Source organism: Acomys minous (genome assembly GCF_964271855.1).
Source record: "Acomys minous genome assembly, chromosome: 11".
Classification (NCBI taxonomy): domain Eukaryota; kingdom Metazoa; phylum Chordata; class Mammalia; order Rodentia; family Muridae; genus Acomys; species Acomys minous.
In genome coordinates this window covers 83,773,399-83,799,970 of record NC_140492.1, presented here as the reverse complement: position 1 = coordinate 83,799,970, position 26,572 = coordinate 83,773,399, and the positions used below count along the sequence as shown (strand labels likewise).

The following is a 26,572-nucleotide window of genomic DNA, read 5'->3' as shown; positions in this document are numbered from 1 at the left end:
AGAAAAATGAAATGTATAAATTATAAAACGGAAAAATACGTTTTAAAAGAATGTGCTTCGTCTTTTTGTTTCCACCTGCATCACCTTACAAAAGTGGAGAGCCTAAGAGACGGTCGGAAGCAAGGGGAGCTTATTAAAAAAATAGATAAAACCTTTGGCCCTTAACAACTACCCAAGAAGCTGGCTAGACAGATCATAACTTTTCAGCTTATTTCAACCAGCTGTTAATAACACATGAGGTGTTCTTCCTGCAAACGAATGGAACACTTGGCTTACTAACGTGAATACGGGAGAAATTAATCTAAACTTGAAATCCTAACTTGGAGCACACCAGGAACCTGAGACATCCAAGGCCGGATGTGAGCTGCTTGAGCGCCCAGGCCAGTAATGACTTGGCAGCCCGCGCTGTGCCCTCCGAGTCCCCCCAGGCTCAGTATTTTCCCTGGGACTTCCACTAGCTCCCACTGTACCAACCCTCACTGATAGCTCAGTGGTAGAGTGCCTGCCTAGTGTGCACCAGGTGCTGGGTCCGATCCCTAGTATTGAAAGAAAAAAATGATAATAACAATTTACCTCTAAATAATAGTCTAGCTATTTTGGGTCTGTGTATTTAAAAGGCCCTGAGAGTCCCTGAAGATCTCAGACTTTCCAAGGCCAAGTGATTATAGAATTAGAAGCAATTGGGCCCATGGGCCAATAATTTAAACTACAGAAGAGGTCTAATTGTGAGAGTTTATATTTTCATTTGTCTTTGCAATTCACATTTTCACAATATAATTTCATTTATTTTTCCCCACATGATATCCAGTTACTTTTGTTGCTTAATTCTTTTTTTCTTTTTCTTTTTGGCACAATGGCAAAGCCAATTAGATTTAAAAATCTTAAAATACAAATCTTTCATCTTTTCCCCCACTAATTCCACAGGAGTTACTTTATTTTTATTGCCACTGTTGAAAATTGACCCACTATCCCTTGGGACTTAAGATTCATAACAATTATCACCCAGCAAGATTGCTAAAGAAGAAATCGCCCAGAAAACATAGTCTGGGCCAGTTACTCAGACTTAACGGAATACAATCTTCACAGTAAATGAAAAAGGAAATGTAGATCTTGATTAAAATATAGTTGCATCAACCTGTTTGGCAGAGACTTTAAATACATGAACTTTGAGAATAATCAAAACGCACGTTTAATAAAGGGAGATTACTCCTCAGTCGGCCAACCCAAAACCTTTACCCCGCTGCTACCTTTGCAGTGGCTTTCAGTGGTAGGAAACATGGTTTGGAAATGTTTTTATCACTCAGCATTAGTTGATGCACCAAGTGGTTTTTATTCTAAGAAGCACCTATTAGTCGGCTTCCGTCAGTAATCCTGGGAATTTGTGTCCTACAGTGTGCATGTGTCCTTGCTGTCAGATTTGCATGGACCTTTCTGGAGACCCTGGGGATAGGCAGTCTATGGTAATGCCACACAGAGAAAATGGTTGCTTTTTTTAGAGAACACAGTGGTGTGTTGGACAAGTGTTACAAGCATATTAAAATCAGAAATGTCTAACTCCAGGGGTTCTATTAAGTATCCCTGATTTCTTTTATTATAGAATAAAGAAAATCTATTCTAAAATATTGTTAATTAAGTATAAAATGAAAGTAACCTGCTGATCTTAGGTTCTATAAAATGTCATATTCCTAAAAACCACTGCATACTGAGAAATGTTTATGTATTTTCAGTATAAAATGTATAACTTCTGAAGTTCTAATAAAAAGGCACTTAGATTTTTATATACAGTTACTTAATAACTAATTACACTAAATACTTTGAGTGCTCCTCATTGGGACATCTCTCACACATATCACAGATAAAGCTGGCGTTACTTGTTTTTACTACTCTAGCAGGCTCAAAGTATTCCAACTACCTCAAATTGCATTGCTTTTTTTTTTTTTTTTTTTAAAGAAAAGTCACCTAAATAGCAACTCAACTTTCTTCTTAGGAAAGCTCATATCATCCAAACTGCAATGCTGAAGATGTGGTAGGGTACCATTTTTCTGTGACCTATCCCTCCTAATCTTTTGTTTGCTCCTAGCTTCAGTAAAGTACAATGACCCATCGGTGCCTCGAGCCTATTGCCACCGTTTGTTGACCCATCATGGTTTACCTAGATAAACCAAATCCGTAAGTGTTTCGTATGGCTTGTCATTTTTCTCTTTTCCTCATTGTCTTAACACATCAAAATTCAAAATCTAAACCTTTCATTTTGCCAAAAAGTTAAATGATTATAATTGTATTCAACAAGTTTAACAAGGAAATATTTAACTTGTCATTAAAGAAAACACACTTAGAGAAATTTCTGAAATGCAACATGCAGGAAAGACGGGCCTATATGCATAGTCCATGGTCCCTCCAAACCAAAGGGCAACACTCTTGGGAAGGAATTAGACTTACACTGAATTATCCTGTACTGAAATACAGAAAGTCAACCTTGATGAATTCTTAGGTGACGGACAAATGTTTTATTATAATTTGAGTTTTCTGATGTATTTTCAAATACAAGTGAAAGTATAAAGAGATTAAAAAAAAAAAACTACTACCAAGGGTTAATAGATATCAGAAATCTAAAATAGAGAATTTACCAAACATTAAGATACTAATAAAATAAATATTTTATTAATGAATGTTTAAAAAAAAATGTGCACTAAAATAAAAGCAACTAGCTAATGCTAAATGCAGAAGGCTCCAAATAATATACACCACATGATTTGATTTTTTTAAAGCTTTATATAAGCCTGTATTATAAATGGGAAGTTAACTATTAATGTTAACAACACTGATCATACAAAGACACGTTAACTGTACTGAAATATAAACACAAAAGATGCTTGGTTTTGGTCCTTTTAGAAAAAGAACTACGTTGGATTTTTTTTTTTTAAACAGGACTCCAGGCACAAAGAGAGAATATAGGTGGTAACTGCAGCATGTTGGTGCTGGTTCTTGTAATCCCTTATATGTCACCAGTCATAATAGCAATGAATTCCTCTTGATTTACTGCGGCAAGAAAGACAATGTAGCATCAGGAACACAGAAACTTCTTTCCTCAAGAAATATAATCATCATTTTACAATGTATTAAACTTTATAAGTTATAACATAACTTTATAATATAAATCAAAACATAACTTTACTCAGTGGAACTTCTAAAATAAAGAATATACAAATGTGATAAGCAATTTAAAGAAATGAACATTCTATCACATTAAGTAGGGACAACAGATGATATTTGTTACCATAAAAGTCAGTCACAGACATAATACTTGTGCACAAAAGGTTTAAAAAGTGACAGGTCTAATATAAGTAGCTAAACAACCATTTTTATAGCCAGTCCTTACTAATACATTCATAAGGCTTCCATTCATAAGGGAGTCTATATACCAGGCATGTGAACTAACAGAATTCTAAAAGTGAAAATGTTTTAAAACTAAGGTGGGCAGGGGAGTAAATTTTTTATTTTGAAAGCTTATTTAAAAAAAGAAATAACTGAAGCAAGGTCATATAAACTCAAAAGCATCAATAGAAATAGTAATTAAAGAAAATACAGATTATTATACAACAAGAAAACTAAAAATACAGGAAATAACCATTCATGATAACTATTTGACACTTTACTAAAACTATAAAGTTTAGTAGGAAACATTCATGTATAAGGTGTGTTTAAGACAGAACTGAACAATCCCAAAAATAATTTGTAAGAAGTACACACACACTGATATACAGGACTATTTAGAAAAGAAAGCTTCCTATGTAAACCAGGTGAGGATATGAACACCAGGACTTGGTAAATCTTTCAGACACAAGCTACAGACAGCAATTCTTATTATGGGGGAAAAACAACACCACATCAAAAACACAGACCTGGCTTCTAGTCACAGCTCGGCACTAAACGGTTCTGCACAAGAGGTTGCTTTAGACTGTTCTCTTTGAATTGCAGACAGTGACTTACTGACTTATACATTTTCAGGTGTGGAATGAATGCCAACACCACACCAGGTACTGTCTAACGCATCTACACAGACATGGGGCTGCTCTTCTACAGTACACTAGAGTCAAACAGAAGGAACAGCTGTCACTATAAAGCTGGTGTTGACGGCATGAAACAATGGTATGACAGATCTGAATGTTCTTAACATGTGGATAAAGTAAAGTTACTTTCAAGTGGTTTAGAAAATGTTGAGTTAAAGCATATATATCAGGAATTAATAAAGGAATTCTAGAGCTGGTACAACTTTTATGATAAGTCTAAAATAGAGAACAAATGCATGGAATATAAAACAATATACTATAAACACGGATCAAGTGGTATTGGAAAATACTACGGTAGACGAAATCATTAGTGAGAAGATTTTATATATAAGCAAATCACAATTTGGATCGTAAATTAAAAACACAGCATTTAGAAAGAAACTGGAAAGAAAGCCAAGGGGAGTGCCACCACAAGCACAGGAAGAGAACACGCACCTAGAAAACAATCTGTGAGTTGAGACAAATGAGAGGTTCAGGAGTAGGCAGACGGCTGTGAACTCCTGTTCAGTCTTAAAGATTTACACGGCACTCTGAGAGACATGGAGAAAACGGGATACAATCCTACAATACTCGTAAGCCACTCAAGGACCTGAGAAATTACAGGTGTGACCTTTGCAGTTAAAGAACACAACTGAAGAGCTCGTGAGAGTACGACCTGCTCATGCCCTGAGTAAGATTTCAAATAGACAAGAATCCTAGGACAGTGCGGACCTTCAGCGAAAAACCCTTGTTTGAAGCAATCTACACTGAGGCTTCTAGGCCAAAACCTTACGAAAGTAATAGCTCTCCTACCTCTTCTCTTTCTACTTTGTTTTCTTCTTCTCTTCTTCTTCCTCTATCTGTCTCTCTGTCTCTCTCTCTCTCTCTGTCTCTCTCTCTCTCTCTCTTCTCTCCCCATGCTCATAAAATAAACACCTCAATATCAAAAAAAGAAAGCAATAAAAGGACCCACAAAATGATTTGATTACTAATCATTTAACATTGTAACAGACCTATGATTACAATACTCAAAAGCTAAGAAGTACTTAAGTTTTATTAAGGGTTTTACTTTTCTTAAAATATAAAATTTCAATAATCAAATTTCAAAGTAAGCTTCATACAGAAGTTCTAAAATCATAAATAGTTGTTTTATATTAGTTATATATACTTTAAAGTATAACAGCATCTCAAAAATATTTTAATCTATTTTATGATTTAATATCTAAAATCCTAGCACTTAAGTCTAAAATAGTAAAGCACAGAAAGTAACTAAAGGAACCAAACTAGCTCCTTGACTACCAGGAAGGCTGCAGATGATAAGTCAGGTTTTCTAACTTCACCAGCAATCTTTCTAACACTCCAGCACAACACCATCTGAGTACCCAAGCACGCCCCACAAAGGCCTGATAACCAGGATTCAATCCCCGGGACCCAGGCAAAAGCTGATGAGAAACTGCACATCTGCAATGCGAGAACTCTCACAGGCCAGCTAGCCTGGAGTACATAGCCCAGAAGCAAAAACAGGAGTCACCACTTCAGCAAGGACAGTGAGAAATGACTCCCCAACACACACACACACACACACAGAGAGAGAGAGAGAGAGAGAGAGAGAGAGAGAGAGAGCGCCATACACGCAAACACAGAGAGACAGACAAACACACACACACACACACACACTAGCATCAAATATTTCTAAGAACAAATGAGTTACTAAAGGTCACAAAAAGGCAGCAAAATATTTGTATCTTTAGCAGTTTGCTCTTGAAAGGGCCATGAGCCATCAGTGTAACCCTCACCAGCTAAACACCATTGTGGAGGCTTTTGAGAAAAAGATGGTGGGCGTGGGGGAGGTGAGAAACATTTCTGCAGACAAAGGGGCAGGCGGCACCCTAGGAGAAAGAAGCAGCGTGGCAAGGGCAAACATGATGTCCTCAGGATCCAGAGCATTCTGTACCTAGAGGGAAAGCAGGAAAGAAGAACACAGCAGAAATAACCCTGGCCACGGCGGTTAGGACTGACGTGGAGCCTTGTACCTGAAGACTCGCTCTTCAGTGTCTGAACACAGAATGACAACACTATAACCTACAGTTTAGGAAAAGAATATTATCGTTAGAATGAGAAAAGAGATTGAAGATGTGTGAGCACAGAGGGCATGGGACGGCTGTAAGAGACTCCTGTGTGCAGGAAGCCAGGATACTGTGATGTTTTAAATATAATTCAGGGCCTGACCAGAGCAGTGGCGGGGGGGGGGGGGGGGGGGGTTGGGGGGGAAGGGGGTGAAGGAACCAGATTAAAGGTGGTTGGAAGAAAATCAATGAATTTAGTAATAGTTCAGAAGTGTAAGCAGGCTAAAGGAGGAAGCACTGAAATCTAAAATTTCAGAAACTAGCTAAAATTTGGTGACATTTCATCTTCAGAGAAGTATGCATGCTATTTCCCACTATAACTGGTACGGTTGTTTTACGATCTACTTCCATGTAACTAGAAGCTTATAGAGTTTGGCACCAACTTGAAGCTGAGGCAAAAACGGTAAGACCAAGATCAACCTTGAAATAGTGTCATGGTAGCATGGGGTGCATCTTCAAACACAAAAGAGAAAGAAAATAGGGGGAGAGAGACAGAGTTTGCTTGGAGTTTTGAAAACCAACAGATTTTTTTTTTTAAGTAAAGCTAAACTTACTTTCTCCATCACCGTCTTTATCAAATTCTTCTATCATAGCTCGAAGTTCTTCATCACTCATGTTTTCACCCAGTTCTCTGGCAACACGCCGCAAATTCCTCAAGCTTATTTTACCTGAGTCATCGTCATCAAATAGTTTAAATGCTTTCAGGATCTCCTCATGTGGATCTCTTTCCAATATCCAGTCTGTCACTAGAGGTAAAAGAAACTTCTCAAATCAAGCCTGAATAGTCAGAGGACATTCACTGTAAAAACCACACGACTATTCAATGAGAGTAACAGCTGTGAACCTGTCAACATTTAGTCTAATAAGTAAATGTCAAGGTACATCACTGAAACTCAGAAATAAAACTTGAATTCCAAATCCAGATTTTAAATGTTAATCTTTTAGTATCTATAAATATAAGTGTAAGCAAAACTACATTGTATGAAGGCCAAAAGAGAGACATTATAATATATAGTGTTTTATATATATAGGTATATGTTGTATATAACATTAACACACACACATATACACACACAATTTCTTTAATGCCCACTGCTGTTAAGAACAAAAGTGGTGATGAAGGCTGGCTCAGCAGTTAGGACCACTTGTCCTTGCAGAGGACCTGAGTTCAATTCCCAGCAAGCACATGGCAGTCACAACAGTCTGTAGCTCCAGTTCCGGGGGCCCGATGCCCTCTGCTGGCCTAGGCACCTCACACTCGTGTGGTACAAAGATACATGTGAGCAAAACACTCAAGCGAGTCAATATGACACACAAAATAATTACATGTGTGAGAACAATTTCTTTAAGTGTAACTGGCTCCATCTCTCTCAAACCACTAAGTTGAAGTAAACAATTAGGCTGGCCAGGTAAAAGCTGTTAGCTAGCATAATACCCAAATTCTTCCTCAAACTTAACCCAATGCAGCCTGAGGAATGACTAAAAGTTGCCATCACCAGTATAAACATAACACAAGATAGTTATGCAAATGCTATCAGCACTCTTTATGAGTAAAAGAACCAGACTTTTCAGCACTGAAGGCGGGTTAAAACAATTAAACCTAGTCACAGTAAAACATAACCAAAAGCTCTGGAAGGGGATCTAAATCAGGCCTTTTTTTTTTTTTCTTTTTAAAGCAAAATAATAGTTCTCAAACTAGTTAAATAGAAATGAGTCACTGAAGACTTCAATAATAGTAAATCTTTTGTTGTTGTTGTTGTTGTTGTCATTGTTTTGTTTTTTTCCAAGACAAAGTTTCTCTGTGTAGCCTTGGCTGTCCTAGACTTGCTTTACAGACCAGGCTGGCCTCGAACTCACAGAGATCCACCTGCCTCTGCCTCCCCAAGTGCTGGGATTACAGGCGCGCGCCACCGAGCCCAGCTAATGAATCTTAATATATTAAAAATAAAGCCACATATTGATAGACTGTTTATGTATTTTAATAGCATAGGCCTTTAATCAAGTCATAATAAAAATTGATGCCTGTGTATACATTTTTATGTTGCTTGACAGGATTCTCGAAATCTCTAAGTGAGCATTAATGAATAACTGCACATGCTGTTCTGCTACTAGAAGAAAAGGCATTATTATTTGCATTCTATCGTTAAAGGTAACTTGCTCCTACTGTGATCTATAGATTCATCTGAACCCTTCAAATGCCTGTAGATAGAAAGTGCTGGAAGTTTAATGAGCCCAAAGTGAAAAAAATACAATTTAAGTCCTCTACAAGTTGTTGCCGACTGCAATTTCATCTGCATTTGGCTGAATAAGCACCTAGTCAAGCTAATGGTGCATCAACTACACATATATCCAAAATTATCTTTTAGCCATTAATTTTATCCAAAAAACAGGCTTCCAAGAAACTAATTGAAGTCTATTACTATAAGTATGCAAATCAAAGCTCATAAATATTCAGTAAAAGGAATTGGCATACCTACAGCCATAACACCAAAATAAAATAACACACTTAACTCTATGGCACACACTCAATTTATTTTGAATTCAGTCCCAACAAGAAAGCAGGACAAGGAAAAAAGTGTTATGAAATCTTCTTCATCGATTAAGTAACATACATGACAGGTAAACCAGAAAGGCAGACTGCTGAAAATACTAATGCACTAAGACACAACAGATGGGACGCCAAGATGTGCAAACACTTCTCCACTGGCACTCTGTGTTAGTATTTCAGATAATTTGTCTATATAATTGCCTATCAATACTCTCCCACAGAATGCAGCTTTCTTAGGACTTGTAATTGCCTGTAACTCTGAGAGGCTAAAGCATTACCCAACATGAAGTAATTTAGGGTGAATCTCCTCCACACCTTCACATTGCATTTCTGTTCTACAAGTACAATTTCATGGTAAGACATCTTTTTTTTTTCCTGATGGAAACAAGCCAAGCATGGTGACTTGTATAATCCAGCAAGAAGATGTACAGCAATTAACACACACACAGTTGAGATGGCACCTGGTCCACAGAACTCCACGTTTCTGTCCATGCAACTACTTTTTGTTGTTTTGATTTAAAACCATTTACAAAGGTACATGGTTTAACTATATTGTCAGAAATGTCCCTCCACTAAAATATTTGACCTTATAAAAACCATGTAAGGAAATAGCAATTCTGAAACTACATTAAAAATAAATCAAAAATCAGAAAGATAATGTTAGAGTTCTATCCAAACATACAATACTTATCTCAAACTCAAAAGTGTTGGACTTTCAAGTCTTTCTACACCACCATACCCGCTTTGCTGCCTCCTTGACAGAAAGATAATTCCATCATTTACTCCCTTTGAAATAGTAGTATCACTTTCTATCCCATAAATGTCATTTAATTATACAGCTAATGGACACTACAGTTCTGAAGACACTCCTTTGATCTGAAGATACTATCTTGTATTATTCTTAAATAGAACCCTATTTCTTTTCATCCTAACAATCCTAAAGTCTAGAACTTTCTGTCTCCCCAATCTCTTCAGCACATCTTCAATCTTCTCAGCAGCTACCGCTGTAAAGCACAATCATCCTTAAATTGTGGTGACTAAAGTCCAATGTCCAATCTTACTCCAGTGTGTAAGACCACCAGTCTGACCCAGTTCTGCCTTCCCAGTACGCTATCATCCTCCAGCAGAGGGGACTACACGAGATTAAGCTTCTCGAACATTCTGAACCTCTAGTGCCACTCGGCACCGTCACGTCCCATGCCTGGACTGCACCTCCTCTACTCCTACAGTCTCTTGGGGAATCTTAGAGTCCTAAGGATTTAAATTAAAAATCCCCTCTGCAAAGTCTTCATTTCTCTGGATGAAAACTTGACAGACAATTCCTATAAAAGGCCTGATAGAAAGCATTTTGGAGGACCTAGGCTCACAGTCTAAACTACTCACTTGTGGTAGCAGAGAAACAGCACAAACCAATGGGAGAGAGCACAGAGGACGCAGTCAAATTCAGCTCCAGGGCTACAGTTGGACAACTTTGCCCCAGATAACAATGTCTCTTTATCACACAGAACCAAAGTTTGTTGTTACCTATACTTAAATCCTAAGGTCCTCGAGGTAATTTCTTGGTAATTTTAACTAACTCCCAATCTTCCCACCAAATGCAAAATTGTCACTGCTGAATAATCAGAATGAGAGCAATATAATACTGCATTTTAGATAGGACTCAAAATGTACATAGTCCAAGCCAGGAACAGATGAAGTAAAGACACCACTTGTATTGATCTTACCCTGCAGGTAGAAGTTCCTGAAACACCTGGTACCATTAGCCTTGAGAAAACGATGCTAACCACCCTTGCACGGGGTACACTTTAAGGCTTTTTTCTCATGACGGGGAAAACCCAGCACGTGCCAGGATCATCTGGAACTGTGTGTGGAACAATGTCCTTGGGCAACAACAAATGATCCATAAAGCTGAGGTCTAGGTAGTACAGAACTCTGTTCTAAAATACTAAAAACTGTAATTCTTAAAATTGTATTTATGGAAAAAAAATTTACAAAGACTACGAGTAATAATGTTTAATGTAGCCTTCAATGATGAAAAACAGAAAATAAGACAATGAGCATCTAGAATAGAATATGATTTAATATCCCAGTACATTTCCAGCTCCGGGATTCTAAAACAGAAGAAAGCACTATTATTCTCCCCACTTCGCAACCCTTTCTGCTGTGTGTTTTTCTTTCAGAGAGAGGGTCACATTAGCCCTGCATGGCCAGGGACCCCTATGCCGAGCAAGCTGACCTCAAACTCAGAGAATGGCTTCCCTCTTCCTCCCGAGTGCTGCTGGGATAATCCTTAAGCAGAGTAGCAGCTTTAGTAGCCCTTCCTACATACTGCAGCCTTTAGCGTTTCACATGTCAACCAAGTCCCTAACCTCACAGAGGCCTGAGTCACTACACTATCCCCAGTTTATAGACCTAAGTGAGGCGCAGACAAGGAAACTAACTTTTCACAGACATTTAGAGTCAGAAGCACTACACTGCGGTGCTTTTTATGTGCCTCCATTATAGCTTTTCCATGACTGCACCACTTCCACATGTCCTGACATCTCGCTTCTATAAATGACTCATGCTAAAGCCGGACTACGATCAACCTTGGGAGACCACTGACGCTGTGAGAAGAGAGGTGGCTCTTGCCCTCTTCTCAAGGCAACAATTCTACAAATGAGAAAGGAGAAAATAAATATGCTTCGAAAATGGACAGTCTGCCTCACTAAACAATCTGGTTTCTAGGCTGAGGGTCTGCTGTGTCAGGAGAATGATTTTTCCTCTTAGATCCGTCACTTTACTTCTGTGCTTTTGGTACAAGTGTTAACAAAGGGGAGCAGGGGGCTGGGGGGAGAGTGGGAGAGGGAGAGAGAAATGACACAAATCTATTTGCTTTCCATTACCATTTCTTTTTCTTTCCCATATTACCTCTCCTTTAATATTTAAATAAGGGGTTTGTGCATATGTATAACTGCATTAATTTTCAATTTTTTAAATATATGAAAATAACTATATGACATGCTCAGCTTATGACCCCTAAAATGGTATCATTGGTTTTGAAAGGTAACTTAACAAAAATGAACCTGAATATTCATTAAAGTATGTGTAACACTGTAGGCAATATATTTAGGTAATACTAGCCAATTCCTAGCCTTCCCAAATCTATGAAAAAGCTTTATCGATATAAATCATCAGTAACCTATTCAAATCCACTCTGCAGGATACAACCACAGTAGGCTCCCGCCATCTTCAGGCAGTGTTCCTAAAATAAATGAGTTCTCATGCCGCCGCCTGCGAAGGCCTCCCTCACAACAGCCTGTCTGAGTCCTCATGGTGTAGCAAGGGGCCCTCACTCCCACTGATCCTCACAGCCTGTCCACTTAACAAGACGGGCTTCCTCTCCCACAGAGACACTAGTGTTGCTTCGCTCTTTTCCCACTGTACCAACAAAACCCACACAGCACAGCGGTCTTCACAAATGGTTCCTTAACACCAGGATACTACATCTTCCGTTTTACTAACAGGAAATATTTCTGGTCACCCTTTAGTGACATAATATTAACAAACCATAAGAAGTCAGACAATAATTCCTTACTTATTATCATCAAAAGTTAAAACTAATTCCCACAGTGTAGCTGAAAATATTTTTTCTTTGAAATGAAACAAAAACCTCCTAATTTCCCAGCAACTACTAGTAACAAAGACTCCTTAAGTACACACCGACTTCATTAAAGTCTTCAAAGGTGATCTTGCCGGTGGCTTCTCTGTCATAGTCTTTAAGAATCTTCAGTACGTCAGCCTTTTTCACATCAAAACCCAAAGCTCTCATTGCCACCTTTTGGATTAAAAGGGAAAAACAAATTATAAAGCACTCATTACAAAAGAAGTAATCATTGATTTCTAAGAAAATTTATATCTTAGAGGATGACAATACATTACTAAAGCATAATTATTTTGCATTTTTTGTCTCTAGCTTAAGAAAATTATACCATATTGGGTCTTTCATTTTGAAATTAAATAGAAAATTTTTCATGGACATTTTGCTGTTTTATATGACCAACTAAAAAACTTTACACAAAATACATAAGACAATGCACTAACTACACAGATAACAATGTTACCAAGGGATTAAAGGCATGCCATAAATATTAAAATGCTACCAAAGAGAATAAAAGCAGTAAAAAACATAAAAAGTTCAGGCGTGTGCAGTAGCCATAGGGGAGCTTTATAATCTAATCACTCCAGAGACGGAGAGAGAGGACTGTCATAGGGTTAAGACTAGGATGGGAAACATGTAAAGATCTTTCCTAACAAGCAGCCATCCCATCAGAGAATCCATAACTAGCTACCAGGCAATTAGTGTCACATGACTGAGCTTAAACAGAAGCTACTGCTAATAACAGGAAAGGAGGGATGTGCTGCTGGTTAGTGAAGTCCTCTAGAGTCAAGTCATCCTTTAAGGAGCAGATGAAAAGTTGGTGCAAAGGATGTGGGGTAAAAACAGATGCTGAAACAAAACCTGGAACGGAGGGACAATAAACAGAGCTGTTGTTGACTTTCTCAAAATGATAAGTGTTTGGGTAGAAGGAATCAAAAAGTGGAAAACAACAGCATTCAAAAGAAAATGAAAACAGAGGAGTCTTTACTTAGTGTGCAGGGAGCAGCCAGTAAAGGTTTATAAGATATGAACATGGCCAAAGAATTTAAGAAAGATGCTAATTTAATAGTAATGTAAGGACAACAAGAAGTGAGAAAGCTTCAGCTACGAAATAAAGTCCCAAACCATGATGTTCAATGACAACAAATGGCTAAGACACTGAACAAGAAGAGCACATGCTGTGAGGGGAGGGTAGCAGCAACAGCAGCAGCAACAGTGCCATCAGGTAAGAGCCAAAAGATGACCTCAAGATTGAAGCCAAAGGCTCCGGCCTATCATTATCTCCACACATTCTATCCTCTCACTACATAGTTCTTACCCCTACTTGAAATGTAAAAAAAAAAAAATCCCCTACAATGCTGCAAATTTAAAACTACTAAATAAACATTTAAGGCCACGTAAAGATACCAAAGTGTTATCTTCCTTACTAGGCTGAACAGAAGAAAGATAAGACCTTTATCAATCCTCTTCTATCTTTACTAGTAATTTTAAGGCTTAAATTTGTCATTTTCCTTCAGCGTGTATCAACATTAGGCATCTGACAATTTATATCCTTTGTAACAGAGAAAAGTCGACGAGGAGTGTCTTAGTATTATGGTAAAGCTTGAAAGACAACATTCTCAATCTCAAAACTGTTGAAGCTGGATTGAGAGATGGCTCAGTGGGTAAGAGTGCTTGCTCTGCCATCATGAGGACCAGAGTCCAAATCCCCACCACTCACACAGAAAGCCAGGCATGCCTGCAGGTGCCTGTAAGCCCAGCACTGGGGGCTACAGACAGGTGCCATCATTTTCCAGCTTCCAGTCCAGGGATTTACCCTGTCCCCAAGGCAGTAAGGTGGAGAGTGACAGAAGACACACCAGGCCGTACTCTGCCCTCCACATGCTGCACAATGTGGTGTGCATGCCTGCACAGGCGCATGCTATGCCATCCTCCAAAAGAAACCAAAAATGGGAATATGCTAAGAACTGTTTCTTTAACTGAATGAATTAACAAGTCACACTTTTCATCAGGATGTACTTTTTACATTTAAATACAATTTTTCTAAAAGCCATATTAGGGTTTTTATTCGGTTTTATTGTAGCACCTGTGGGTGGGTACTGCAAACAAGCTTTTAAAAATAGACATTGAAGCAACAGTCAAAAATGCAACTCATTTAAATAAAACTGAGCCTTGAAGAACAGTTACCTTTAATTCATGATAATCTATGGCTTGGTCTTTGTCGGTATCAAAGAGCTCAAAAGCATCTTTGATTTCTTGCTTCTGTTCTTCAGAGAGCTCTCTTCGTTTTTTCCTCTTTGTTTTGTCTACTACAAGCTCACCTCTAGGACACAGAAAAATGTCTTTAGTCCACTTCAACCCAACTCACTTAGGGCAAAGAATGGGTTTTCTAGATTTCAACCATGCAGAGTAGTCTGCTGGTACAGCAGTTATGCCTGAGTCAAACTCCTGTAGCCCAAGTGTACTTTTACAACAGAAACGCTAACCGAAATCAAAAGTACCATACTTATTCACGTCCCCTACCCAGAGCATAAAAAGAAACAAAATCCCTATGAAGTATAATTCATAAATGACAACCAGGATATATTTGGTTTACTCTGGACAGCTTATAATTAAATTCTCACAATTACTACAAAAGTCATCCATATCACTTTAAAAAGTTACTTTGGCACTGTAAGTTCAAAATGTTTTCAGATTTATACATTTCTAACGTGCTTTGTGTTTTCATTCCACGGACGCTAACCAGCCAAAATATAACAAGGCGTAAACATACAACTACTAGACGCCCAAAATAATAGCATCTAATATTAGTGCTTAAGTCTACACGATGTTTCAAAGTGTTGTAACTCTCACTTAACATGTAAACGATAGATAGGTTAAACGTCTTCACTTGAAAAGTCTGGAGAAGCTTGAAGGAAAAAAAAAAATCTAAAAAGGACATTTGGAGCTGAAAACGTCTGCCTTAGAAGCTGCCAACGTAAAAGCAGTCCAAATGTTTAAATGAGGATACAACACGTGTATCGGCACGTTTTTAAGTGATGGAAGCTCTAAAACCTCAACGTATAAAACCCACAGCACGTCTCGCTCAGGAACACCTGCCCAGAGCAAAAGAGCATGGGGGGGGGGGGAGGACCTGGTCAGGTGATGATGGTGGCCGGGGGTCACCTTCCCCAAGTGACCCGACCTGACCCCACCCTCCGCACGCACCCACGCCAGGCCGCCAGCATCACGCATAATCCTGAAGGCGGACGGGGGATGGGGGGGGGGATGGGGGGCGGGAGGGGGCGCCTCTAAATGTAGATGGACAGGGCGAGCAGCCAATGTGGGGGGGCGTGTCCGGAAGTGAATGGAGGAATGCCGGAAACGAGGTCCACCGGAGCCGGAGAAGGCGCGGACGGCCTCCGACCCGGGAGAAAGGCTGGGACTCAGGAAAGAGGCGGCCAGACCGGGGTCCCGCAGAGGCGGGAGGGAAACCTCGCGAGACTTCCCACGGGGTGCGGCGGCCTCCGGGAGGCGGGAACCGCCGAGGTTTGATGCTCGGCTCTCCGCACCGGCTCCGGCCTGGCTTCCCTTCCACGCCCGCCCTGGCCCTGTAGGGAATGGAGACGCGGCCTCCTCGTTACCGACCTCAGAGCTAAACTCATTTTCTCTTCCGACAGAGATGTTCCGCTCAAGGACTTTACCGCCAACACCGCTCAACAGCCGCCAACCTCCACGGCCCCCCCGGGGGACCACCCACCGAACAATTTCCTGGACGCGATTGGCTGACGATCGCCAACAGTCGGCCCAGTGAGGGCGGAAGCGTCGCTGGTCCTCTGCTGTCATTGGTCACCGTTCGTGTCAATCAAATACACACTGGCACGCCTGTCATCGAGTCTCCGTGCTGGGGTTCAGGCAGTCAAGGCAGGGGAATCCACGCGTGACATGGTGTGCACGGGCACGTGTGCACAGCACGGACGGAAGAACGGAAAAAAGGGCAGCAAGAGCAACCGGCTCCAAAAGATGGGAGCAGCCATTGGGGAACCAGGGCCGCGAAAATATCTACAATTTTGGTTGGCCCGTGTATCAGAGAAACTTAAATCTAAAGGCATCGTTCTCCGTTCTTAATTCTTCAGTAACTACCAAGCTAAGCCTTTTGTTGTTACGGCCTTTCCAAGGGATTTTAAGGAAGACTGGATCAGGCTTGTCATGTTGTTGGTTTGTTAGATTATCTACAGTGAAACCATCTAAGCCATCCTTTTCTTTGTGTGTGTGTGATTTGAAATATATTTGTTTGCTTCCGGTCCGCCTGGTTCTGTAAACTTGATGTGGCGTTTATCTCCACTCCCCACCAAGCCTCTTGAAGCTCACTTGGATCATCAAGCAGCTAAGCTGACTGTCTTCCAGGCTGAGATTCTGCCTTCCTTTTAACCACATATTTATACTAAATAAAATACCTGGTACTTAGGTGCTCCATAAATATCCGTTGCATAAATTGAGGTCTTATTGTGGAAAACTTGGAAACGGCTGAGCTACCGTGCAGTTCTCACATATAAACACAATTATCTGTCAGTAGGAGTTTTAAAAGGACAATACTGTATATGAAGCTTGTATAGGAAGGAAGGGCGCACCGTAATCGGCTGTATTATGTTAAGCAGATATAAATATGAACAAGAGGATAAAGCTAAAAAATTGATGACTACATGATAGCACCCCCAAACCAAAGTAGAAAATTGTTTAAAACTAATTGAGTATCCTGGCACACACTTTGAATCCCAGAACCCAAGACTCAGAGATGCAGGCAGATCTCCGAGTTCAGGCCCAGCCTGATTTACATTGCAAGTTTCAGGCCAGCCAGGACTAACTAAATAGTAAGACCCTGTGTCAGAAATTAAAACTGTTAACTTTTATTAATCATCAAGTTTAAAAGGGAAAGTAGATGAATTACATACTAAAGATAATACTATTGAAAGAACCACTGCATTTTTAAGATTGTAAAACCAAGCCTAAGAAGAAATTATTAAATAAAGGTAAAAATAGGCCAATTATATTAAGATGATGGAAAGAAATGGCAAAATAAACTAAATTAGGAATAACTTATTGAAAAATAATATAATGAGACAATCTTAAAGGAACTTGATATAAATAAATTGGTAAAATATTCTCATTTAATAGTAATCTTATTTTAACACAAATTTCACAGACTTGTAGAAAATAAAATAGGGACTATTATTATGTAAAGTTAGTTCTTTAAAAGGGAGATTTAAATAGACCAGCAAGATAGTGCATTAGTTAAAAGTACTTCTCATACAGGCTTGATGACTTCAGTTGGATCCGCACCCCACTGGAAACCCATTGTGGAAGGAAAGAACCCCCCAAAAGTTGTCTTCTGACTACCACACATGTACCATGCCTGTGGCCCACATGCACACGTGAATGTGCACATGCATACAATACTAATAATTATAACTTGATGCTTCTGATACATACAATCAAAATGAAATTAAGGAAAACAAAGGTAACATAAAGTTGGAAAAGGAAACTTGGTCAATATAGACAAAACTTTAAAAAAAAAAGTATCCATGTCCACAACTAAAAATTATTCAACCCACTTGGATTTTTGTGCAAGATCTTTGAGATTCTTAAGCTAATCCCTGTGTTCTAGATTCAGGTGTGGTAATCATGGAATGTTTATTTTGTGGCCAAGGTAGCTAGCGAAAACCTTCAGCACCCTACAACCTTTTGCAGTCACGCAAATTCAATGGTGCTTAGAAACATCGTGCTTCTTCAGCTGTTTCTCCCATCTTTTCTGGGAAGCTACCAAGACTTACAACTTGCCTACTCTGCTGTTCGTCTCTTATACTAATACAGTGGCCCTCAAAGAGAAAGGGAAGAGAACTCAGTCCTACAAAGGCAAGGAACTGATCTGGATAACAATCTCAAAAAGCCATCTTCAGAAGCGTCCAGAAAGGAGTATAGTGTGCACATGCCTACATAGGGATTGCAAGCCCCTAAGCAAATAACTGATACCATACTATACCAGCTATCTAATCTATAGAAATGAGGCCTCATCAGTGATGTTGTTTTAAGCCACCAGGCTTGTGGAAATCTGTTCTGTCAGCAATATTAAATGAAAACTCTTTACATGTCAACAATGAGAAAAGGGAGATACAAAAGCATAAAAAGCTATTGGCCAAAAAATAAAAATTAAAAAGTTTAAAAATTTAAAATTTAAAAATTTTAAAAAAAAAAAGCTGTTGGCCTAAAATAGATTGATGGGAACTGGGAGGAAAACTCTCAAGAAGAAAAGTTAAATGGATTCCAAGCACTAGGAATGGAGAAAAAGAAGGTAAATGTATTCAGTGATGAGCTGAAAACAATGTTTCTATGTTATACAGAGAATCAAAGACAATTAGCAAGTCCTTGGAAGATAATAAGAATGCCATTTCTTTAAAATGACAAAAATAAAATAACACTACAGCATGTGTTAGTAAATGTAATGGCAGACAACTCACGTTTCCTTTTCAGAATCCAGAACCTTCTTCCTCCAGATCCCAAGCGTCCTGGCTACTGAAAACCCACAACTCATTACACTTAGGCAATTGTTCTCCACAAAGTAGATGCCTTGAGAAGTGATCTATGGGCAGCCTGAAGGCAAGATGCACCCAAAGATTTCTCAACATGAAGAAGGGGAAGGCTGGTCTTTTCCTTCTTGTTTTCTCACACAAGGAAACACTAAGAGACTTCTCCAACTTCGTGGACCACTATGCCATCCTCTGGGGCTTCTGTCTCAGTCACCTCAGAGTTCACCCTCCCTCTCTACCCAAGTCCCTTATGGAACTTGTTTCTAAGAATCCTTCTATCCAACCGAGTTTGCATACATCTTTATTACAGTGCTTTTCCTAGTCAATCAATCCAAACTACAGAAATCTGATAGAATTTTTAAAAAATACAAGAAATACATTGTCCAAGTAAAGCAAGATAGTTCAAGCATAGTGATTTAGATACAAAAGGGAAGTAGATAACTTACTGTGAGATTTAGATTTAAAAAGGGGGGGGGAGGTAGATAACTTACTGTGATGCTTAATTTTGATTGCCAATTTGATGAGGTTTAAAGTCACCATGGAAACAAACCTAGATCTGTGAGGGCATTTCTAGAGTAGATTAGTAGAGCAAGCATAAACGTGAAGGGCACCATTCCTTGAGCTCACATCATGCCTTAGTGATAAAGAAAAACAAAAGTTGCACAGAATTACTCCTCTTTCTCTGCCTCCTTGCTGCAGATGCAGTGTAAGCACCTGCCTCTCACATCCCTTCCTTGCCATGGTAGCCTGCAGCCTCGAACTGTGAGCCACAATCAGTCACCTCTTCCTGTCTTACCCAGTGTTCTATTGCAGTGTTCTAAAGCCATCTATGTTGCCATGACCACGGCAACTCTTATAAAAAGCCACCACACTTATTTCCCTAAGATGCATTCCTCTGACATTTTGTTCCAATGGCAACAAAAGTAACTCAAATGCTTTTTAAAGGAGATATAAATTATAGGGCTAAAGGGATGACTCCGTGGTTGAGTATTTTCTGCTCAAAACTACTATCAGATACCATTCTGGGATTAAATATCCAAAGAGTTTAAATGTTTAGAGTCCAGTAGGGTCTTTAAAAAGTTGATCATGTAGAAGTAGAAAGTAAAATAGAATAGTGTTGCCAGAGGCTATGAAGGATTGTGGGTGAAACTAATAGAGAGGGGCGGGGTCAGTATGTACAATGTCACAATTACAGAAGAGGAATGCTTTAATTTATTCTTTCCAATGTGGCTATAATTAGTAATAATGTATTCCACATTCCAAAGTAAATAGAAAGGGGAGGTTTCATTTGTGATACAGAAAGAAATGATACGTTTTGAAAGATGGATATGCTAAATACCCTGAATTGGTCAATATTCTGCATATATGAACCGAAACATCAAATTGTACCCCTTTCATTTGTGTACAATAATCATGTCGATTAAAAACATAAAATAACAGTATGAAATAAAAACATTAGCACCTGTTGGAAGGGATGTGGAAACTGAAGGAGAACTAAAGGATATAGACAAGAAATGCAAAAGTTGCCCCGCTCCCTGAGATGCTGGCTTTGTGGTCACAGGTGTTATGGAGGAGGAAGGCTAGGGCACAGTGTCTGAACAGGCTCAACAGTGGACCCAAGCTGCCATCCATTTACTGGATTCCCAGCCTTAGGGCTCCTACCATCCTGAAGGGACACAGCTTTTATTGTCCCTTTCATAGAGGCTTGGTCTTCTGTCTTCCACATGCTCAATTCTTTGTCAGTGCCAGAGAAAAAAACGAGTGACTCCCTAGGCAAGCACCAGCACCCTGTCATAAGATTGCAGCTGTGAATAGAAAATGTCACCATGAAAAACAATGGCGATTCTTAAAAAATAAATAAACCTACATGATATACCCCCAGGCATATGCCCAAACAAAATGAAAGCAAAAATTCAAGCAGGAAACTGTACATCCACACTCATAGTGGTATTATTCACATAAGTCAAAATGTGGAAACAAATTAATATATGTGGACCGATGAATGAAGGAATAAAATATACTATATATGTATATTCAAGTATCATTTGGCCTTAAGAAGTAAAAATCCATGTGTGTCTAGAACATGGTTGATTTGCATTAAGTGAAATAAGCCAGGCACGAAAAAAGATACACCTCATATTATTCTGCTTGTAAGAAATACCTGGGGGCTGGAGAAATGGCTCAGTGGTTAAGGGCACTGCCTGCTCTTCCAGAGGTCCTGAGTTCAATCCCAGCAACCACATGGTGGCTTACAACCATCTATAATGTGATCTGATGCCCTCCTCTGCCGATAATACAATAAATAAATCTTTAAAAAAAAAAAGAAAGAAAAGAAAAGAAATACCTGGAATAAGTTGTTCCTAAAGGCTGCAGGGAGCAGGAAATGGAGAGGTAGCTGCTGTTTTACTGGTACAGAGCGTCAAGTTGGGATTAATGACAGATGAAGTCCCTTTATTTATTTATTTATTTTTATAAAGTCACTGTGCACAAACAATCAGGCAAATCAAAAAAAGTGAAGTATCCTTTAGGGCAGCCGCCTTTGCCGCTCATCAAATCAGAGTAGGGGGAAAAAAAAAGGATCAACTTAGATTTTAAAAGACTTAGGGACTCGGGAAAAGCCTTATCCTGGCTTAGACAAGAGTTTTGACAAAGCAGCTGTAAAAGGCATTATGGAGATAATTGAGGAAATTTGTATATGAATGGGGAATTTAATTATACAAAGAAATTATTAATTCTGTCAGGCATTCCAATAATATTTTTGTCCACTTATGGAAAATGCTCTTTTTAGAGACGCAAACTAAGGTTTTTCAAGGTAAAATGTTCAAAATGTCTATGGTTTACTTTAAAATAGTATGCAAAAAAAAAAAAGAGTTGAAGAATTAGAAGGTACAACAATATAAGAAAACAAAATGGGAGAAGAAACAGAGATAAGTAAAGGTGTCTGGTAAGGTGGCATCTGAGCTGAGAGGTTTAATGGTTGCTACCATGCATGTCACAGTCATTCCTTCCAGGGGGCAAAAAAAGAGACCAGGAACTACCTGTGAACGGGTAACATATAGCAAACAGAAGGCTAGGTAGCCTTCAGACAGCAAGGTAGTTCTAAAACACACGAGAAAGGAAAGCAGGCAGGAAAATTGCTTTATAGGACTTCAGTGAGTAACACGGTTATAAGAAAGTCTCAGTTCAGTAGGTACCCCAAAACAAAAGTTACCGCTTAGAGGCGACATACACAGGACTGGTTAAGCTTTGACATCCCAGATGGCCACACCCAACGACTCTTCTAACTGCCAGTCCAGTGTTAAGTGTGGAGTGTTTGTGACCCTATAGATGCTAAAAGGCATTGCCTCTGCTTTTCACAGTGAGTTCTCTCAAAGAAAGATCTGAGCAATGTCTTCACTGTGCTCCCAATAACCTCTGGGAGGAGGCTATGTCAAATGGCGAAGCCTACGCCCTAAGATACAAAAAGCATTGGTGTGTTAGAGGAAAAGGGAGAACAGTGCAAAGCACACTGACATTGCAAAATGATACACTGTTAACTGTGCACACCGTTAATCCCAGCACTCCGGAGACAGAGGCAGGCAGACCGCTGTGAGTTCGAGGCCAGCCTGGTCTACAAAGTGAGTCCAGGACAACCAAGGCTACACAGAGAAACCCTTCTTGGAAAAAAAGAAGAAAGAAAGAGAGAGAGAGAGAGAGAGAGAGAGAGAGAGAGAGAGAGAGAAAGAAAGAAAGAAAGAAAGAAAGAAAGAAAGAAAGAAAGAAAGAAAAAACTAGCAAAACGATACAAGAACTCAAACTTGTAAGTACAGTTCTGTTCATCTGGATCCTACTGGACCATGATGCCAGAGGGAATTTTATTCTAAGTGCAATGAAAAGACATTAACAGACTTCGAGCTGTTGCTATGCTTTAATGTAGATTTTAGACCTAAATTTCCTTAAACGGCCATCTGTATCTCTAGCATTCATTTCCCCGGGTCTCATTTTCTCCCAAGCCAAGGCGAATCAAGCCTTTCTTTCTCAGAGAAAGTTTTGCTAGGTTATCAACTACCTTGATAGTTGCTAAATTCAGTTGCATCTCATCATTTTGCGTCACAACTGATGGTTAACCCCTTGTTCCTTGAAACTGCTCTCCCAGCTATTTCCCATAGCTTTCCCTGATTTCTGATACTGTTGATTGCCCCATCAGTCCCCTCAAATGTTTACTCTTTTTCTTTAAGTATATCTCATATGCTAATGACTAAAATTTTTTTTAATCTATTCATTTGTAACACTCTAGTTAGATCATTCTTGAAACTTAGATTTCAATCTGTGGGTCATATATTTGTACCTCAACAGAGCATAATATACCAAAACAAAACCTATTACCCTCTATGTTTCCCTTTAATGTATTCTCTCTTCTTTTTCCCTCTGTCATGAGTCACAGCAACACCAGTCACCCAGTTCACGTAACCCCTTAGAATGAGGTTAACTCCTCATAATTGTCAAAATACAATTTTCAAAATTTAAAGATATGCCAGTCATACAAATATAGAATGAATGTTTCCAAGATCTGTTTAACTCTTTATGAGGAGACCAGAAAACTGGAGTAGGTAGGTGACTCACAGAAAAGGTACGGTCACACCCTGTTACATGAATCAGGAATAGGATTAAGCTTTAATATCCTACGTCTTAACATTATGTAGTTGAAGTGAATGAATATTTAGAGCTACATTTTTTTTCTACTAGACAAAAATTGTTTGCAGCTCCATAGGGCAAAAGTCTATAAGCTGCCATTAAAGTAGCTGCTGGGGGGGGGGGGGGGTCGGGGGGGAGGGTAGGGGGCGCACGTTGGTCTGGTACTATGCATTCGAATGTTAATTATCTTGCTCCCCGATGTCTGCTTGCTGTCTTTTATGAGGAGACATTCACGTACCCCAAGATGACGTTTGTAACCTTGCCTAAGAAATTATTCCTTATTGGCTGAATAAAAGGCAAAAGGGAAGAGCAGAAACGAGGGGCGGAGCTAAGGTTCGAGGGCTTTGGGGACAGAAGGCTCACGGGGAGGAGGAGACAGGTACCAGAGGAGAAAGAAAGAGCAGAGTCACAGTGGGATAGGAAAAGAACCACTTGGGCCGGAAGGAGGAACTCTGAAGTTCCGCGTGGAGAGAAGTGGCCCAGATGAACAGCATAAGCAGGGATTAATGGAATTGTGGATGGGAAGTGGCCCAGATAGAAGTGATTAAAGCAAATGGCATGGGTTGGGGACTGGGAGATAAGAGATAGCTTAGGTGGACACTATCTGCCCAGCCCCAGGTAAAATAAGGCTCATTGTAAAAATACAACAGGTGTCTGTGTCTTTTATTGATTATGATAGCGGGTTCGATAATACCACTGTAATAATTATAGGATTTAATAATAAACTGTATTAGCTTGTTTTTATTTTCTACAACAAGCAGCCTTAACTCTAACGCACAGTAAATAACAAACTGAACCAAGGTGTGTTAACAAATCAAGCAACGGCATAGTTCCTATGGAATTAAATGCTAATCGGGTACATATGTTAAGCAGCGCTCCATCCTTTGACCTTACGTTCAAGTTTCAAGTCGGTTTTCTTCACTCTCTCACTTGCTTCTGTAATGAAAACGATTTTATGGAAACATCTTGTACATTCAAAGAGACTGGAACTTTTTTTTTTTTTAACCTCACAGGCAAAGTGAGAAAGTAGGGAAAGAGGGATCCAGTGAGTCCGTTTCAGGGACTTCCTGAAGCAACTGGGTTGTTTACTCCCTCTGTGGGATGGAATGTTTCACTTCTCTTTAGAAAGGTTCTCAACCTGTGCATAGCGACCCCTTTGAGAATCAATGGACTCTTTCATAGGCGTTGCATGTCCGATATCCTGCATATCAGACACTTGCGTTTCTACTTATGACAGTCGCAAAATTACAGTTATGAAATAGCAACGCAAATAGTTTTATGGTTGCGGGTCCCCACAACATGGGGAACTGTATTAAAGGGTTGCAGCAGTAGGAAGGTTGAGAAGACCCACTGCTTTAGAACATTCTAGTCTTAAGGAACTTCTCCCCAAGAGGAAATGAATGGACTGGGGTGAGCCTACTGCTCCACAGCTTGTGGTGTGATCAGCACCTTCCAGCACCTGCTCCTGTTCTTCCCCTACTATGATGGGCTGCGCCTTGAACTTTCAACTGCAACAAATTGTTCATGAAGTTGCTTTTGTTAGACTATTTGTATCAAGAGGAGAAAAGCCTGCAACACTAAACACCTTCTCCTCCTTCTGCCTCTCCATCATCCTCCAGTACATGAGTTTCTATGTTCCATTCTGCAAATCCAAGCTCTATCTCACCCTTGGACACCGTTGGTCTTTGGGATGCACCCTCTATATCACAGTCCTTGCCATGTGGATGTCTGAAAGGGGGCTCCGGGCAACATGGGAAGAGATTTGGGGTTCTGAGTGTTTGGAGGGCAAAGAGATGAATGCAGATTTCAGGTCCCCTCCCTCCTGTGGAAGGGAATGTGTTGGGAGAGACCTGGGGGCAGAGGAGCCCTGAGCTGGAACGCTTGAGAAGGAAACTGAGAACAATCTAGCTAGGTAGATGTAGGCTCATGATTGTCAGCACTTCCGGCTTCCAACAGTAAATGCAGGCAGTCTCTAGGAACGCTTAGACTAAAATGACCATACACCTCAGGCTCAGAAGACTCTCTATAAGAACATAGCATGAATTCAGATATCTGAATCCTTACTAAAGGGCTGTTTTTAATGTCTGAAGAAGCATTTACCCATTTGAGTTTTTATATTCCTTTTTTATTTTTCTCTTTGTATGTACACATTGTGTATTGCTTAAATTGGGTTAAATGCAAGCTGTCTCCTTGATTATTTGTCTTTTCTTTATAGTGAGAACATTCAAAATCATTCTATCTTTTTGAAATGTTAGGAATATTCAAGTCATTCTTCCTGGCCCTGCTGTATATGAAGTATTGCATAAAACGGAAAGTGACATAATAATCTCAGCTCTGTTCTTCAAGCCAGAGTGCTCTGTAGCTAGCAGTAGGTCTGAAAGTAGCATTTGTGAGGCTTGGAAAAAGAAAAAGAAGAAGAAGAAGAAGAAGAAGAAGAAGAAGAAGAAAGAAGGAGAAGGAGAAGAAGAAATGTCATATCCTTTGCCTTTGTCTGCTTTATATTTCTTACAATTGGGCAAGTTGTATTTAGATATTCATATTTGTAGATTCACAAGATGTCTTTGAACTCAAATTGTGCTCTTATTACAACCATCAGAAACAAAGGATTCTACATTATTTTTTGATGAATTCTCATTAGTAATGAGGCACTAAACATGCTAGTGAATACAACCTAGAGGAGAATATTAATAGGGTTATTTTTAGCTGCCACCTACATACAACATCAAGACAACATCCAGAGCAGGAGCAAAATAATGGTTCTCTTCGTTTAATAAACCATAATGCTCTTGAAAAACTCTTCTACTTCCTTCCCCAAATTGGGGCATCTAATTATATACAAAGTGATTGCTGTGGCAACAGCTTAGATGACTCCAAAGGGTGAGGGGTAGAAAAAAAGGAGGGCGGGAAAGAAGAAGACCAAAGAGGAGAGAAAATGAAAGCACAGAAAACGAAGGGAGAATTCAGCTATTCAA

The 26,572-nt window shown here is 39.5% G+C and overlaps 1 protein-coding gene and 1 long non-coding RNA gene across 5 annotated transcripts in view; both read right to left on the bottom strand.

The window, feature by feature from the left end:
* LOC311609146 overlaps nt 1-26,572 on the bottom strand; it is a 1,107,741-nt gene that overhangs the window by 790,646 nt on the left and 290,523 nt on the right. The gene's annotated exons all lie outside the window — the stretch shown is intronic.
* Nucleotides 2,640-16,783, bottom strand: CETN3 (centrin 3). Of its 4 annotated transcripts, none has more exons than XM_084801950.1 (5): nt 15,991-16,140; nt 14,551-14,686; nt 12,426-12,540; nt 6,730-6,921; nt 2,640-3,039 (listed from the first exon to the last, which is right to left on the bottom strand). In XM_084801950.1, the coding sequence occupies exons 1-5, from the start codon at nt 16,005-16,007 to the stop codon at nt 2,996-2,998; spliced, it is 504 nt and encodes a 167-aa protein (XP_084658076.1). In that variant the 5' UTR covers nt 16,008-16,140; the 3' UTR covers nt 2,640-2,995. The 4 variants fall into 4 exon arrangements, with proteins under 4 accessions (XP_084658076.1, XP_084658073.1, XP_084658075.1 ...); XM_084801947.1 differs by lacking the exon at nt 15,991-16,140 and adding an exon at nt 15,497-15,984; XM_084801949.1 differs by lacking the exon at nt 15,991-16,140 and adding an exon at nt 15,571-15,605.

Bases quoted from the DNA above. Each gene is read 5' to 3' on its own strand.
- CETN3 (XM_084801947.1), bottom strand. From the start codon at position 15,597: ATGCGTGATGCTGGCGGCCTGGCGTGGGTGCGTGCGGAGGGTGGGGTC. The intron at 14,687-15,496 runs GTCCTCCCCCCC...TCTGTGTCCTAG, and splicing joins CACCATCATCACCTGACCAG to AGGTGAGCTTGTAGTAGACA. The intron at 3,040-6,729 runs GTAAGTTTAGCT...TTCTTGCCGCAG, and splicing joins TAAAGACGGTGATGGAGAAA to TAAATCAAGAGGAATTCATT.